The sequence below is a fragment of the Podarcis muralis genome, chromosome Z (genome assembly GCF_964188315.1).
Source record: "Podarcis muralis chromosome Z, rPodMur119.hap1.1, whole genome shotgun sequence".
Classification (NCBI taxonomy): domain Eukaryota; kingdom Metazoa; phylum Chordata; class Lepidosauria; order Squamata; family Lacertidae; genus Podarcis; species Podarcis muralis.
Genome location: NC_135673.1, coordinates 2605196 through 2620984, shown reverse-complemented (window position 1 = coordinate 2620984; position 15789 = coordinate 2605196). Strand labels below are relative to the sequence as shown.

Here is a 15789-nt window from a genome sequence, read left to right as displayed (position 1 = left end):
CTAAATGGAATCATTGCCTCTGCTGGATAAAATGGCTGCCTTCACACATCACGCGTAATTAATAATGGTTTACCCCCAATGGGCAGGTGGTTCCTGCCTCAATCTTCTCTTAGCATGAGCAACAAACCATGGTGGTTTGTGGCTTAGAATTAAGCCCAAAGTGGAAGGTGTTGGGAGCCTAAAAACACCAAGATGGCGCCAGCTGAGGATGTTCTGGCATAATGTGAAGAAATACTCTAATATGGTTAATTATCAGATTTGCACAATTTAAAGAATATATATATATATATATATATATATATATATATATATATATATTTGCTTTCGTAGATTTTCACGGGTACAGGAATGCAGGTTTTGGTGTCCTCGGGTGTCTTCCCGTGTAAAAGTTGGGGTACCTCGTCGAAACGTCGCCTAGACACCCCAACTTTTACACGGGAAGACACCCGAGGACACCAAAACCTGCATATATATATATATATATATATATATATATATATATATATATATATATCAGGTAGTATCAATGGAAAGCAGTAAGTGGGGTTAAGGTTATTTTTGTAATATATTTTAGTAAACAGCTTTCTTCCTACATTTTGTTAAATAAATAAATGAATGAAATAAGATAGCTGTATTTATTTATTTAATTTGCACACTGCCCGTCATATGAAGATCTCCGGCAGTTCACAGCTCAGTCAATTGCCCTGATTCAAATCAATCCGCCCTATCCAGAATCTACCCAGGGCACGCTTTTAATAAAATAAGAACAAGAGAAGAATTTGCTGGATCAGGCCAAACGAGGACCATCGAGTCCAGCATCCTGTTCTCACAGTGGCCAACCAGATTCCTGTGGGAAACCCACAAGCAGAATCTGAGCATGAGAAGCATTCTCCCCTCCTGTGGCTTCCAGGAACTGGCATTCAGAAGCACTTGCTGCCTCCGACTGTGGTGGCAACGCACAGCTGTAATGGCTAAGAGCAACCAACAGGCCGCTCCTAAGGGCACCAGCAGGCTTTTCTGCTACTATACAGATGGCAGCCATTTTGCACAGGGTTTCCATTCCTGCCCCCCCCCCCCCCACATACAGGTGAAACTCAAAAAATTAGAATATCATGAAAAAGTTCCCTGATTTCACTAATACAACTTCAAAGGTGAAACTAATATATGAGATAGACTCGTGACATGCAAAGCGAGATAGGTCAAGCCTTTCTTTGTTATCATTGCGATGATCACGGGCCTTTCTTTGTTATCATTGCGATGATCACGGCGTACAGCTGATGAAAACCTCAAATTAACAATCTCAGAAAATGAGAATATTCAAGGAAATCAGCAAAACAAGGATTGCAAATCGAGCAAGATTGGACCTCTGAGAAGTAGAAGCACATCTCGCTTTGTATGTCATGAGTGGATCTCATATATTAGTTTCACCTTTTAAGTTGAATTACTGAAATAAAGGAACTTTCCCACAATATTCTAATTTTTCGAGTTTCACCTGTATCTGCAGAGCTCATATAAGAGCACCCCACCCGTTCCGCCCTTTTCGTGACGTGTTAAGTGACAAATTTGTGTCACTTCTGGGTTTGGCACTGCGTGTGGTCGCACATCTTTCGGACGCACGTTAATCGGTCGTTGCCTGTAGTGTCCCACCAAAGATTGCTACCATAGATTGCTAAAAGCAAGGTTTGCTATGGTTACACCAAGGTGGTTTCCTGGTGGAAGGAGAAGCTAAGGAGCAGGGGGGGGGAGAGAGAGAGATTGCTCAGAGACGGGTTCCACAGTACAGTATTTTGACTGCAGATTCTGAGACACTAATTGGCAAATGGTCACTGTGGCAGTTCCTCTTGGCTTTAATGACACAGCCTGCTCACATAATCACAGCTGTCTTCTGGTCAGGATGGCATGAACTGCAATTTTGCAAAGGTCAGGAGGAGATGCTGAGATTTCAGCTCATCCTGACCCTGACTGGCAAAAACAACAAGAAGAAAACAGAAGAGAAAATGAATATATTTTCTGATTTAAGCAAGCCGTGCGAGGGAGGGAGTCAGAAGGCTTGTGTCTGGAGGAAGAGTCTCTTGATGACCCCGGCGTGGATTTCCATAATTTGGAAACAAGGAACCCAGTCCAAGCCTCCTGGTGGCCTTTACCCACGGCTGTTCCCTTGTGTCTGCGAACTGGAGAAGTACCAGGCTGAGTTCAAAGTATTAGTGCTGACATATAACTCCCTATACAGCTCAGGGCCAGATTACTTGCCTTACCCCTTATACACCCAAGAGATCATTGCAGCCTGCAGTAAAGTCTCTCCTGCAAGTTCCAAAGATCTCAGGAACTCTCCCTGCAGTAACCTGGAGCAGCACTTTTTAGTGGGGCTGCCCCTGTCCTGTGGAATGGTGAGTTCCTGTCGAGATATTATTATTTCATTCATTCATTCACTCATTCATTCATTCATTTAGACACTTTTATCTTGCCCAAGGCAACCCAAAACAACTTACAACCAAACATACAACAGTCAAGCTCTATCTGAACCTTCTTAAAAACAGCGGAAGACATTTTTGTTCCAACAGGCTGTACCAACTGGATAAATGGTTCTTTACCACGGATGTCCACCTGCTGGGGTTTCAAATGTATTTGGTGTTCTTTTAACTCTTTTTAATGATCTTATGTGCGGATCACCTTGAGACAGCAGCTTAAAGTTAAAGGTAAAGGGGCCCCTGACCATTAGGTCCAGTTGCGGATGACTCTGGGGTTGCAGCGCTCATCTCGCTTTACTGGCCGAGGGAGCCGGCGTACAGCTTCTGGTCATGTGGCCAGGATGACTAAGCTGCTTCTGGCGAACCAGAGCAGTGCACAGAAACACTGTTTACCTTCCCGCCGGAGCGGTACCTATTTATCTACTTGCACTGGTGTGCTTTCGAACTGCTAGGTTGGCAGGAGCTGGGACCGAGCAACGGGAGCTCACCCCGTCGCGGGGATTCGAACTGCCAACCTTCCGATTGGCAAGCCCTAGGCTCTGTGGTTTAACCCACAGCGCCACCCGCATCCCCAGACAGCAGCTTAGAAAGCGATTAATAAATCGAACTGCAATATTAACAGTAAAAATAGGGTGGTTAAAAGAGTGTGGGATGGAATCCCAACTCTGAATCTTGTCTCAACCACACCAGGAGAGGGGGGCTGCAGCTCAGAAGTGGTGGACATATGGCCGCTGTAAGACCCTCCCCAATAACTTTTCCTGGCCCTAGCTGTTCTCACATGCCTTCCAGCCATGTCACTTCTCCAGTGGGAATCTGGGCAACTGTGGTGAGGGATGCAGCTGCCAGCAAGGTCTGTTTGATCCTGTTGTCACCACCAGATGTTTCATGCTACAACCAGTCCTTGTCAGCGCTGTGCATCTGGAGGGCACCATGCTCAGGGAGGCTGGTCTGAACCATTTAGATCACAGGTAGGCAACCTGTGGCTCAGAGGCAACACACACGGTCCAGTCCCATCAGAGTCTCATCCTCTTATTTCTCCTGGTATTTTAAAGTGTGAAAACCAACTGGCCACCTTCTGCCCGCACATGTATGTGCGTGCATGCAGAAAAGAGATGGATTCTGGACTAGATGCCAAACGCCACAACCCCACACCCCGCGGCCTGATATGGCAGGCTCATCTTAGGTTTTCATTTCATTAAACATGTGCCCTGGATAGATTCTGGACAGGGTGTATTGATTCGAATCACGGCAATTGATTATGCTCTTATATCTTGTCTGCATGAAAATAACAAGCCTCTATAAAAATAACAAGTCTGAAAATGAACGAACAAACCAAGGCAGTATCTGTTGACGAGGGATACGTCAGCAAGAACTTCTGTTGCCTTAAACGATTTTCTTGGAACATTTGGGACAGATAAAAGAAAACGCACATTACAGAATTAAACTGTGGAACTCACTTCCACAGGAGGTAGTGATGGCCACCACCTTGGCTGGCTTTAAAAGAAGATCGGACAAATTCATGGAGGAGGCAAGGCCACCAATGTCCACTAGCCGTGATGACTATGTTCTGCCTCCACGGTTGGAGGCAGCAGTGATCTGCACGCCAGTTGCTGGAAACCACTGGAAGGGAGAGGGCTCGAATTCTACTTGCAGCTTTCTCAATTGAGGCTTATGGCTGGCCACCATGAGAACCGGAGGCTACACTAGGCGGGGGCCCCTTGGGCCTGATCCAGCAGGTCATTTCTTATATTCTTACGCACCCTCAAATGCCCTCTAGTCTAAGTCTTGGCTCACCTGGAAGCAAGAAGGCCCTGGTTTTCCGGCAGGAATATCCGACTGGTAGTAAACTTTCAAGTTAGGGACCATGGCAATAACAGTCTTGATGACCAGGGAAATGATTTCATCCGTGAGCTCCTCGATGTTGACTCCGTTGGAGGACAACCTGTTCAGGATACTAGAAAACGTCTGTTTGCTGCCTGTGTTGGCGCTGTCTGAGTGGACAAAGTTCCCACTGTGGACGTTGAGGGAGTAGTTGGTCAGATGCATAAAGACCTGGTGGAGGTTCTTGTGGGTCGGCTCCTGGTAGGGCTCCGTGCAGAACCGGCAGAGCCCGTTTTTGGCAATGTAGATCTCCAGCGGGTCCAGAGACTTCAGCAGGACGTAAAGGCGGATGTCAAACTTCAGATTGTCAATGAGAAAGGGCTTGGACATGTACTCCTGGACCACCGCAGGTCGCAAAGGGGTGCTCCCTGTCACCTGGATGTCGCTGGGCTCTTTAATGAGGTAGATTCCGTCCCCCTGGCAACCACCGTCAGGTTTCACAATGAATATGGGCTTCCACCTGGGGTTGGTTTCTTTCATCATCTGGACCTGAAAGGAAGCAAGGAGGCAAAAGAATGTCTGTTACATTTTGCCTATCCCTTCTTTGTCCTAGGTAAAGGTAAAGGGACCCCTGACAATTAAGTCCAGTCGTGGCCGACTCTGGGGTTGCGGCGCTCATCTCGCTTTATTGGCCGAGGGAGCCGGCGTACAGCTTCTGGGTCATGTGGCCAGCATGACTAAGCCGCTTCTGGCGAACCAGAGCAGTGCACGGAAACACCGTTTACCTTCCCGCCGGAGCGGTACCTATTTATCTACTTGCACTTTGACGTGCTTTTGAACTGCTAGGTTGCCAGGAGCAGGGACCGAGCAACGGGAGCTCACCTTGTCGCGGGGATTTGAACTGCCGACCTTCTGATCGGCAAGTCCTAGGCTCTGTGGTTTAACCCACAGCGCCACCCGCATCCCTTCTTTCAGGTTTATACATTCCAGTAATTTCACAATCATTTTCACATTTCAAAACTTGACTTCCTTCCCCCTCTTTCTGGGGTTCCTTAGATTTATTTTTAGTATCTTCTGCATATCCAAATTAACTTAATTTGCTCATTTATTCATCTACTTTAAATATATACTCTTATGAAACTGCAGGTTGTTACAATAATCCTGCCAATGTTCTTATTTGCTTACAGTTTATTTGTAAATATTCAATAAACCATTTACATTCTTTTATAAAAAAAAAGTTTGTTATCTTGATTTCTTATTTTTCTGGTAAGATTCGTCATTTCTGCACATTTCATAAGTTTTTGTATCCATTCTTCTTTTGCGTCTTTAAATTTTGGGGTGAGTAGCATTCTTGCCACTATAGTAGCATACATGAATAAGTTTCTATAGTAAGGTTACCAGACGTCCCCATTTCCCGGGAACAGTCCCCAGATTTACAAATCAGTCCCCTGGCAAAATCCATCTATTTAGTAGGAAGTTGAAAAGTGTAGCCGGATTCATTGAAAAAAAATCTGGAAACCTTATTCTACATAGTTTAGGTAGTTCTGTCCCTATAATTCCCAAAGGGGGGGGGGGTTGATTCCTGACCCCTTTCTGACCCGCATTTACTTATTTATTTTATTTGTATTATTGCACTTGCATAAAGCTGAACATGCACAAGTTAAATGTAATAAAATAAATACAGTCATACCTCAGGTTAAATGTGCTTCAGTTTGAGCATTTTCAAGTTACACTCCGCGGCGACCCGGAAGTAACGGAGTGCGTTACTTCCTGGTTTCGCCGCTCACTCATGCGCAGACGCTCAAAATGACGTCACACGCATGCGCGGAAGCGGGAAAATGCGACCTGCGCATGTGCAGTCGTGTCTTACGTTCTACTCAGAATGCGAATGGGGCTCCGGAACAGATCCCGTTCACATCCAAAGGTACCACTGTAAATAAGTAAGTAAGTAAGTACATAAATAAATAAATTTTTACCCTGCCCTCCCCGGCTAAAACTGGGCTCAGAGCGGCTAACATCAAATGTCTAACACATTAACATAAAATCAGTCAATCAATTAAAATACATCCTAAAATCAGATCAGGATCAGAATACATAATGTGCATAAATTGCAGGCTTGCTCTGTCTGTCTCTCTGTGTGTGTTGTATTAAAATCATACAGATAATTACAATAAAAATAGCATGGCACCAGCCTTTTGGGGCTTGTGCGGTGTTAAGGGGAGGGGTAGTACCTTTGGTGGGGGACACGTCATGTTCCTTCTGGGCCGTTTGTCCCCCTTCGGTCCCCACCCTGCTCTCAGCTCTCACCTGTGGCTCCTAGAAGCTGTGACAGCGGACACACCCCAGGAATGGCTTCAACTGGACGGCTAATCCAGGTGAGAGTAGCCAAGGGGCAGATGGAGCTTGTCTACCTGGGAAGGTAGCCCATCTAGGGAGACAGAAAACTCTGCTGCCTTGTGGGCTCAGGACTAAAGCCTGCACAATTCCAGAATAGAGTCCCTAAGATGGTTGGATGGCGTCTTGTACGCCTCCTTCCAGCAACTCCTGCAGCCAAGCTTGTGCCAAACATCTTGTTCTGCTTTCCTTTGGACCACATCAGCAAGGCCAAGGGGGTGGCCTTGTCATATGGACAGCCCAGCCTGGACCTACACACACACACACACAATGTCCAGCCCTACTGCCCAGGGAGGGTAACACAGAGGTTTGTCTTCACCCCCCGAGGGGCACTCCTTTGTCTCTCAAGACAGACAGATGCCAACAAACAGCCCTTTCACTGAAAGTATTCAGCCTCCTAAAGCCTGTCAGAACAAGGAGGACAGCAAGTAGGGAGCCAATCTGGTTTCTCTAGGGAGGGAGTTCCAAAGTCTGGGAGCAGCCACCACTGGGAAGGCCCCCCTCCTTTGTTCCCATAAAGCATCCTTTGACCTGTAGCTCCCAAACCTTTCTCAGGCCCCCACCCACTTGGTTCCAGGAACTCGTCCCCAGGGCCTGCTGCCCTACTCTTTAGAAAGCATTATTCTGAATAGCAGTTTGCACAACCCACTAGGGAAGATAATAACACTATAAAATTCAAACAATCAATTGCACTTTTATTCAAAATCCAATTAAAACTATCAGGTTTGATTAAGCCAATGAAACTGATGAACTGGGTCCAGTGACACCAGCTTTGTTGCTTAGTCTTGCATACCACCTTTAGAAACTTATTTCACTGTTCAGTAAATTCTCAATGCAACAGATGGGCTTGATGAAGTGATACCGTTTTCCCAATGTCTGGTTTAAAGTCACTTAGTAGGAGTCTTAAATTGCCCTCTGCCACCCCCTTGCCTCTCAGCGCACACACACACACACACACACACACACACACACACACACGTACGTGCAGGTAACCCCACTGCCTCCTAGGAGGCAGTTAACTCCCACCTTGGGAACCACTGAGTGTATATGCTTCAGCCTCTCGCACCTCGTCCCCAATTTACCCTCACAACCACCGTGTGGGGTAGGTCATTGTGACGTTAACATATGAGAGTGCTGGAGGTGAAATAGTTAAACAGGTTACCCAATCAGAACCCAGGGGGGTGGAGTCAGAGGGACTATAAAAGCAGCTCTGGGAGGAGTTTGTTGGGAGTTGGGTGGTTGGTTGGAGTGGGAGTGAATTGGGATAGAGTCTGGGGGTAGGTTGAGTTAGTGTAGAGGAATAAGATGAGTCAGGAACAGTTAGGAGCTAGGAAGACAAGTAAATATCTGAGAGGTGGTTTAGTGAGTGAGAGCAGGTAGCGGAAGTTATAGGTCTGGATAGGCACCCCATGATTGTAATTGACTGAGACCGTTTCTGAAACCACACGCTTATGTTCCAATCTAACCCTGACTGGACTCAGTATTTTACCAGGTGAGGCCTGGTTGGTGGCAGCGAGAAATAAAGTGGTGGCACAAGGATCAATAGGCGGTGAAACGTCCAGGGACCCTGTGTGATCGCCACAGTCATGCAGAGAGACAGTGACAGGCCCAAGGTGACCTTCAAGGCAGAGAGCATGGCTTTAAACCCAGGTGTCTCCCAAACCAAGTCAGATACTCTTATCCACTGCATCACACTGCAACTCATGAGATGCTGGCAACTGTAGGGAACAGCATTTGCTGCCGTTCTTAGAATACTGGGTGCAACTACACATTTCTGCAACGATATCCAGGGGTGTGGAACCTGAGGCTACTTCAGCAGTCACAGGGAACATTCCCTAAAAGCACATGAGAACCAGCTTGCATCCAAGGTGTCACTGTGAGTATATAAAGCCCTTAACTTTGGATCAGTTCACCCATGGGACTGCCTTGCCCGCTTGACCGCTTCAACTGAGGGAATGGGCCCTGCCACATAATGCCCACAGCACGTCTGTAAAAACTTGATCATTTCGTGTGGCAGCACTGACACTTTGGAACTCCCTGCCTGTGTTCTTTTTGGTGCCTGCTGAAGGCATTCTTATTTAGACGAGCGCAACCCACATTTTAGACAGTTCGTATGAGTCTTAACGGGGGCGCGGGTGGCGCTGTGGATAAAACCTCAGCGCCTAGGGCTTGCCGATCACATGGTCGGCGGTTCGAATCCCCGCGGCGGGGTGAGCTCCCGTCTTTCGGTCCCAGCTCCTGCCCACCTAGCAGTTCGAAAGCACCCCTAAAGTGCAAGTAGATAAATAGGTACCGCTTTCTAGCGGGAAGGTAAGCGGCGTTTCCGTGTGCTGCGCTGGTGCCGGCTCGCCAGAGCAGCTTCGTCACGCTGGCCACGTGACCCGGAAGTGTCTCCGGACAGCGCTGGCCCCCGGCCTCTAGAGTGAGATGGGCGCACAACCCTAGAGTCAGACACGACTGGCCCGTACAGGCAGGGGTACCTTTACCTTTACCTTATGAGTCTTAACCTGCTTGAATCTATTCTACTGCCGTCTAAACTTTCTGTATGTTTTAAATTATGGTTGTAAATATTTTAGTAATAATTGCACTGCTTTATCTTTTTTTGTAAGGGACGCGGGTGGCGCTGTGATCTAAACCACTGAGCCTAGCGCTTGCCGATTAGAAGGTCGGCAGTTCCAATCCCCGCGACGGGGTGAGCTCCCGTTGCTCGGTCCCTGCTCCTGCCCACCTAGCAGTTCAAAAGCATGCCAAAGTGCAAGTAGATAAATAGGTACCACTCCGGTGGGAAGGTAAACGGTGTTTCCGTGCGCTGCTCTGGTTCCCCAGAAGCGGCTTAGTCATGCTGGCCACACAACTTGGAAAAACTGTCTGTGGACAAACGTCGGCCTGTAAAGTGAGATGAGCGCCGCAACCCCAGAGTTGTCTGCAACTGGACTTACGGTAACTGTCAGGGGTCCTTTACCTGTACCTTTTAATCTTTTTTGTAAACCTCAAGTTTTTTCTACAATCGAGTGGTCTGTAAATTTTACAAAATAAATAAAATAAAGTAAGAAGAGCCTGCCAGATAAGGCCAAGGACCCATCTACGCCCACTACGGGAAGCCCAGAAGCAGGACCCGAGGGCAAGAGCCCTCTCCCTTCCTGAGGTTCCCAGCAATGGGCATTCAGAACCACGGCCGCTTCTTGCGGACAGAGCATATCCATTGTGGCTGGTAGCCATCAATAGCCGCCTCCCCCATGAATGTGCCCAGTCCTCTTTTAAAGCCACAGGTGCCTCCTGTGGGACCAAATGCCATAATAGTTTAACTCTCTGTGTGTGAAGGAGTTCCTTTCTTCTGCCCCGAATATCCCAACATGCACCTTCACTGGCAGTAGAATCATAGAATCATAGAGTTGGAATAGACCACAAGGGCCATCGAGTCCAACCCCCTGCCAAGCAGGAAACACCATCAGAGCACTCCTGACATATGGTTGTCAAGCCTCTGCTTAAAGACCTCCAAAGAAGGAGACTCCACCACACTCCTTGGCAGCAAATTCCACTGTCGAACAGCTCTTACTGTCAGGAAGTTCTTCCTAATGTTTAGGTGGAATCTTCTTTCTTGTAGTTTGGATCCATTGCTCCGTGTCCGCTTCTCTGGAGCAGCAGAAAACAACCTTTCTTCCTCCTCTATATGACATCCTTTTATATATTTGAACATGGCTATCATATCACCCCTTAACCTCCTCTTCTCCAGGCTAAACATGCCCAGCTCCCTTAGCCATTCCTCATAAGGCATCGTTTCCAGGCCTTTGACCGGTAGATGAGTTCTAGCATTACAAGAGGAGAGGAAAACCTTTTTCAATTATTTTACTTTTAAAAGACAACTGAAGGCGGCCCTGTTTAGGGAACTTTAATGTCTGACGCTGTACTGTTTTTAATATTCGGTTGGAAGCCGCCCAGAGTCGCTGGGGAAATTATTATTACAGTCACACCTCGGGCTAAAATTGCTTCAGGTTGAGCATTTTCGGGTTGCGCTCCACGGCGACCTGGAAGTAACGGAACGCGTTGCTTCCGGGTTTCGCTGCTCGCACAGATGCTCAAAATGACGTCACGCACATGCGCAGAAGCGGCGAATAGTGACCTGTGCACGCGCAGACGCAGGTTGCGTTCGCTTCAGGATGCGAAGAGGGCTACGGAACGGATCCGGTTTGCATCCAGAGGTACCACTCTATATTATATTATTATTATTATTATTATTATTATTATTATTATTATTTCTGTCCGCTTTGTCCACCCCACGCATGGAAACTACTCTCATGTCGCCTCTCATTAACCGTTTCTACAAACTAAGAAGCCCCCAAAACTGCAAACTTTCTTCACAGAGGACCCCACCCCACCCCCCCTTCTCCCCATGATATTTGAGAAAGTGGTCTAACTGGGGGGTGGGGGCCTCTTGGGAATCACCCAGAATCATTATTTTATTAAGGGGTGGGGTGGAAAGTGGGGCGGCACCATCAAACTACCAGCAAAGGATAGTTCCCAGCATATCCCACCCCAGGAAGCTTCCAGGCAGAGTTTCATTACACTGTCTCCGCATTAGTATATAAAGAAGGGGAGGTGGGGAGGAATGTGGCGTAAAATGTCATGTTTGGTAACAAAGAAGTACTTTCCCCTCAAACACAGACGGAGGACCATATGCAGCAGTGTTTTATCAGCCATCTGCCTATTTTTCCCCCCAGAAAGGCAAATCAAAGCCTCTACCAAGCAGGTGTGAGGGGGCTGGGGAGGATATTGTAGAACAGGAGTCAGCAAGCTTTCTCAGCAGGGGGCCAGTCTGCTGTCCCTCAGACCTTGTGGGGGGCCAGACTATATTTTGGAGGGGGGGAAATGAATGAATTCCTACGCCCCACAAATAACCCAGAGATGCATTTTAAATAAAAATACACATTCTACTCATGTAAAAGTACATTGATTCCCAGACCACCCTTTCCAAGCTGTAAGCCCAGAAAAAGGGGTCACAGCCACACAATAAATTTAAAGCACCACTTCAATGCACATGGCTTCACCCCGGGGGACTGTAGCTGATTAAGGGTGCTGGGAACTGTGGTTCTATGAGAAACAAACCATGGCTGCCAAAATTCTTGGGGGGGGGGGGAGTCAAAGAACGTACACACTGCTTGATCATAAAATAAAATCTCAGGCTGGCTGGCACAGAAAAGGATAAAACAAGAAAATTGTCAATAAAAACAATTAGCAGCAATGATTTGAAACACTTTAAAGAATTAAAATCAGTGATAAACTAAAAACAATAACATCAGCATTCCAAATATCTAGGCAAGCTGGGAAAAAAGGAAGTTTTTAGCAGGCGAACAATGAAGTACAACACCTGCCTGGCATCAAAAGGCAGAGAGTTCCAAACTGGGCAGTGCCATGCTAAAATACCAACTTCTTTCAAATTTCAAAGACCTTAGCGAGGACAGCCCACCTCTGCGAGAAAAATGGGGAACTCCTCTGGCAAGATCCAGGAGCGTGGGTAGAAGTCATACTCCGCGGGGAAGAGTTCCTGCATCATCCGCATGGCAAGGCTCAAGGGGATCTTCCGGACCGTTTCGGTCATGCCTGAGGAAGAAGGTCAGGTGTGAGCAGGGCCTCAGCAACGGGCAAGTCTAGGACAAGGGTGCTCCTCCATAAGCGCTCCCTGCAGCCAGCATGCCCATTGGTCAGGCATGAGGGCCGTCGCAGCACACAAGCCTCTGGAGGGCCACAGACTTATTTATTCTAGTTAGCCCCATTGTTTTAGGAAAGTGGTTTTGTTTTGTTTCTTCAGCACTTTCCTCCTTCTATCTGTACCTGTGTTTTTAATTATGCTTCTCATTCCAGCTGCCTTGTGGCTGGACCTCTCCCGTCTTTGGCCAGAGGCTGACCCTGCCCAATACTATCCTGTTTTGTTGCTGCTTGCTTACCCCATGAAGGAGGAAAGCAGGGGCCGAACACCTATCCTGCCACAGAGCTTTCTTTCATACGTGAGAAGAGGCAGCCAAGTTGGCTGATCGTCGGAGCTAGCAGAGAAAACCAAACTTCAGAGTTTCATTAAGTTTGGCATTGGGGGAGCTGCCTTCCTGCCAACTCTATTCCAAGGGAGCAAAGCCTGACAGCTCTTTGCAGAACGCAATAAACAGAAAGAGCTGTGAGCTGTGATGAATCAATATCTTGGGCGCTTAGCTCCTACTTAACCGGATTGAGGTAGAGATTAAAGGAGAAGTAAGGGAGCTTTAAGAAGTTTGATAGACCTAATATTAGGAAAAGGTTGACTAAAACTCCCCTCTTCTCTTTAAAAATAATCTATTGGGGGGGGGGGACCTGTCTGAGCTTTCCTTCTGAGACTGGAAGTGTTGCAGTTCAGTTCAGTGGCGATGGTCATTGTTTTGTTCTGTTCCGTTCTTGCTTTTACTACATGTTTTGTGTTTCTGTCTCAAGGCGGTGTACGTGGCTTTTCCCCTTTCTCATTTAATCCTCACACCAACCTTGTGAGGTAGGTTGGGCTGAGAGAGGCAGTGACTGGCCCCTCCAAGGCCACAGCCAAGTGGGGATTTGAACCCTGATCTGTCCCAGGTCCGACTCTGGCACTTTAACCAATACACCAAAACTGGCTAGGAAATCACACAAACACCCCCTCCCCAATGTCTGACACCCTGAGGGGCACCAGCAGCAGCCAGGGTAGACCAGTGTGGGCCACTTCCGGCATGAGAGCCAACTCAGGCCTACCACAGCATTTTGGGCAATGAGGGAAAATTTCACCATTGACCAACCGGCAGGCTAGTCTCTGCACCCATGCTCCCCTCCCTATGCTCCATCTTATCCCAGCAGGCAAGAGACATTGCACAGGGACACGTTCTCGTCCACTTAAGAAAGATGCAGATCAGGGTCCGTGGCAGGGGCAGCCAGGAGAAAAGGGGGTACAGCCTGGGGAGGAATCCCAGGCCTGAGGTTTTGCACCCCTGGACAAGAGGCGGTAAATGCCACCCATGTGCCAGGAGCTAAATCGTGCATGAAAAGGACAAGTTTTCGCAGGCTGGTATTCAGTGTTGGTTTTATACATGACCAGGAATCTGGCAGAACAGTTCCAATTACAGTCATACCTCGGGCTACAGATGCTTCAGGTTGCGTTTTTTCGGGTTGTGGACCGCCGAAACCCGGAAGTACTGGAATGGGTTACTTCCAGGTTTCGGCAGTTGCGCATGTGCAGAAGCGCTAAATCGTGCTTTGTGCATAAGCGCCAAATTACAACCCATGTGTGCGCAGAAGCGCTGCTGTGGGTTGCAGATGCTGCAGGTTGTGAACGTGCATCCCGCACGGATCACGTTCACAACCCGAGCGTCCACTGTACACATAAAACGGTTTGGTCTTTTTAAGGGAGAAGAGGGTCTATTGAAGAAGCGTTAGGTGAATGGAGGAAAAACGAAGTGCGGATCTAATTACAGTGGTGCCTCGCAAGACGAAATTAATTCGTTCCGCAAGTTTTTTCTTCTTGCGAGTTTTTCGTCTTGCGAAGCACGGTTTCCCATAGGAATGCATTGAAAATCAATTAATGCGTTCCTATGGAAACCGCCTTCAGACCAGGTCCGGGGACAGTCTGTCCCCCGACCTCTTCTGAAGGCTGGGGGGGGGGGGGACAAGGGCTTTTCTTCCCACCCCCAGCATTTTAAAAAACCCCGGGGCGATCTCAAAATGCTGGCGGGCGGCATTTTAAAATCGCCCGGGACAGCGGAGAACTTCTCCGCTGTCCGGGGCGATTTAAAAGCCCCTGGGAAGGCAGGCAGGGGGGACAAAGACTTTTGCCCCCCGCCAGCCTTCAGAAGAGGTCCTGGACCTCTTCTGAAGGCCGGCGGGGGGCAAAAGTCTTTGCTCCCCCCTGCCTGCCTTCCCGGGAGAGCGGAGAAAGGCAGTGCGTTTCTCCGCTGTCCCGGACGGCTTTTGAAGGCAGGCGGGGGGGAGCAAAGACTTTCGCCCCCCGCCCGCCTTCAGAAGAGGTCCTGGACCTCTTTGCTCCCCCCCCGCCTGCCTTCAAAAGCCATCCGGGACAGCGGAGAAACGCGCTGCCTTTCTCCGCTCTCCCGGGAAGGCAGGCAGGGGGGAGCAAAGACTTTCGCCCCCTGCCCGCCTTCAGAAGAGGTCCAGGACCTCTTCTGAAGGTGGGCGGGGGGCGAAAGTCTTTGCTCCCCCCCGCCTGCCTTCAAAAGCCATCCGCGATAGCGGGAAGCGCTTCCCTGCTATCCCGGACTGCTTTTAAAATGCTGGCGGTGGGGAGCAAAGCCTTTCGGCCCCCGCCGGCCTTCCTGGACCTCTTCTGAAGGCCGGAGGGGGGGGAAAGGCTTTGCTCCCCACCACCAGCATTTAAAAGAGGTCCCCGGAGATTTCCCTATGGGCTTTCTTCTTGCGAAGCAAGCCCATAGGGAAATTCGTCTTGCGAAGCAACTCGCAAACGGAAAACCCTTTCGGCTTGCGGGTTTTCCATCTTGCGAGGCATTCGTCTTGCGGGGCACCACTGTAATGGAGTTGGTTTTGGTCCTAGGAGCTCCATCTCCCATGAGACAACCTTTCAGGTACCTGAAGAGGGCTCGTCTGTCTGCGAAGACAGAAAACACCACAAAGGGCTCCCCCTCTTCCCTTGTACAACTGCTTCTTTTAAATGAGCAACGCGAAAAAAATCTATTACCTGGAAATTTGTTGACTTGGCCCGAGTAGATGGCATTATCGTGAAACGAGACACCGTGCCAGTAGATGTCACAGGGAATGCGGCGGCCAAAAGGAAACTGCAGCAAAGCACAAGAGGAAGAAGAGATAAGGTACATACAACTTTGAAGCGAATCCTATGCATAAATTAGAAACGATTTAGGTATGCAATTCTATTGCCTACGTTTACATGGGAGGAAGCCCCATTGGACACAGGATTTACTTCTTAGCAGACAGTTACCAGGACTGGTGGGCACATCACCCCTTCTCTGTGATCCGGGAGACGCTTTCATCCTCCAACTCCTGTGCCTGTTTCCTCAAAAGGAAACAACACTGTGCTCAGTTCTCATGGAAGAAATACAGGGGCGCAGGGTGGAAGATACGCACATTTGCC

The 15789-nt window shown here is 48.4% G+C and overlaps 1 protein-coding gene across 3 annotated transcripts in view; it reads right to left on the bottom strand.

The window, feature by feature from the left end:
- The window catches only part of TTLL11 (tubulin tyrosine ligase like 11), a 69547-nt gene that overhangs the window by 33522 nt on the left and 20236 nt on the right, over window positions 1–15789 (bottom strand). Inside the window, exons 2-4 of one of the 3 annotated variants that reach the window (XM_077922753.1) lie at window positions 15379–15475; window positions 12148–12281; window positions 4263–4838 (exon numbers count right to left, since the gene is read on the bottom strand). In XM_077922753.1, coding sequence (XP_077778879.1) covers window positions 4263–4838; window positions 12148–12281; window positions 15379–15475 — 807 coding nt within the window. Of the gene's footprint in view, window positions 1–830; window positions 1034–4262; window positions 4839–12147; window positions 12282–15378; window positions 15476–15789 lie in introns of those variants that run through there. The other 2 variants (XM_077922754.1, XM_077922755.1) reach the window with 2 other exon arrangements.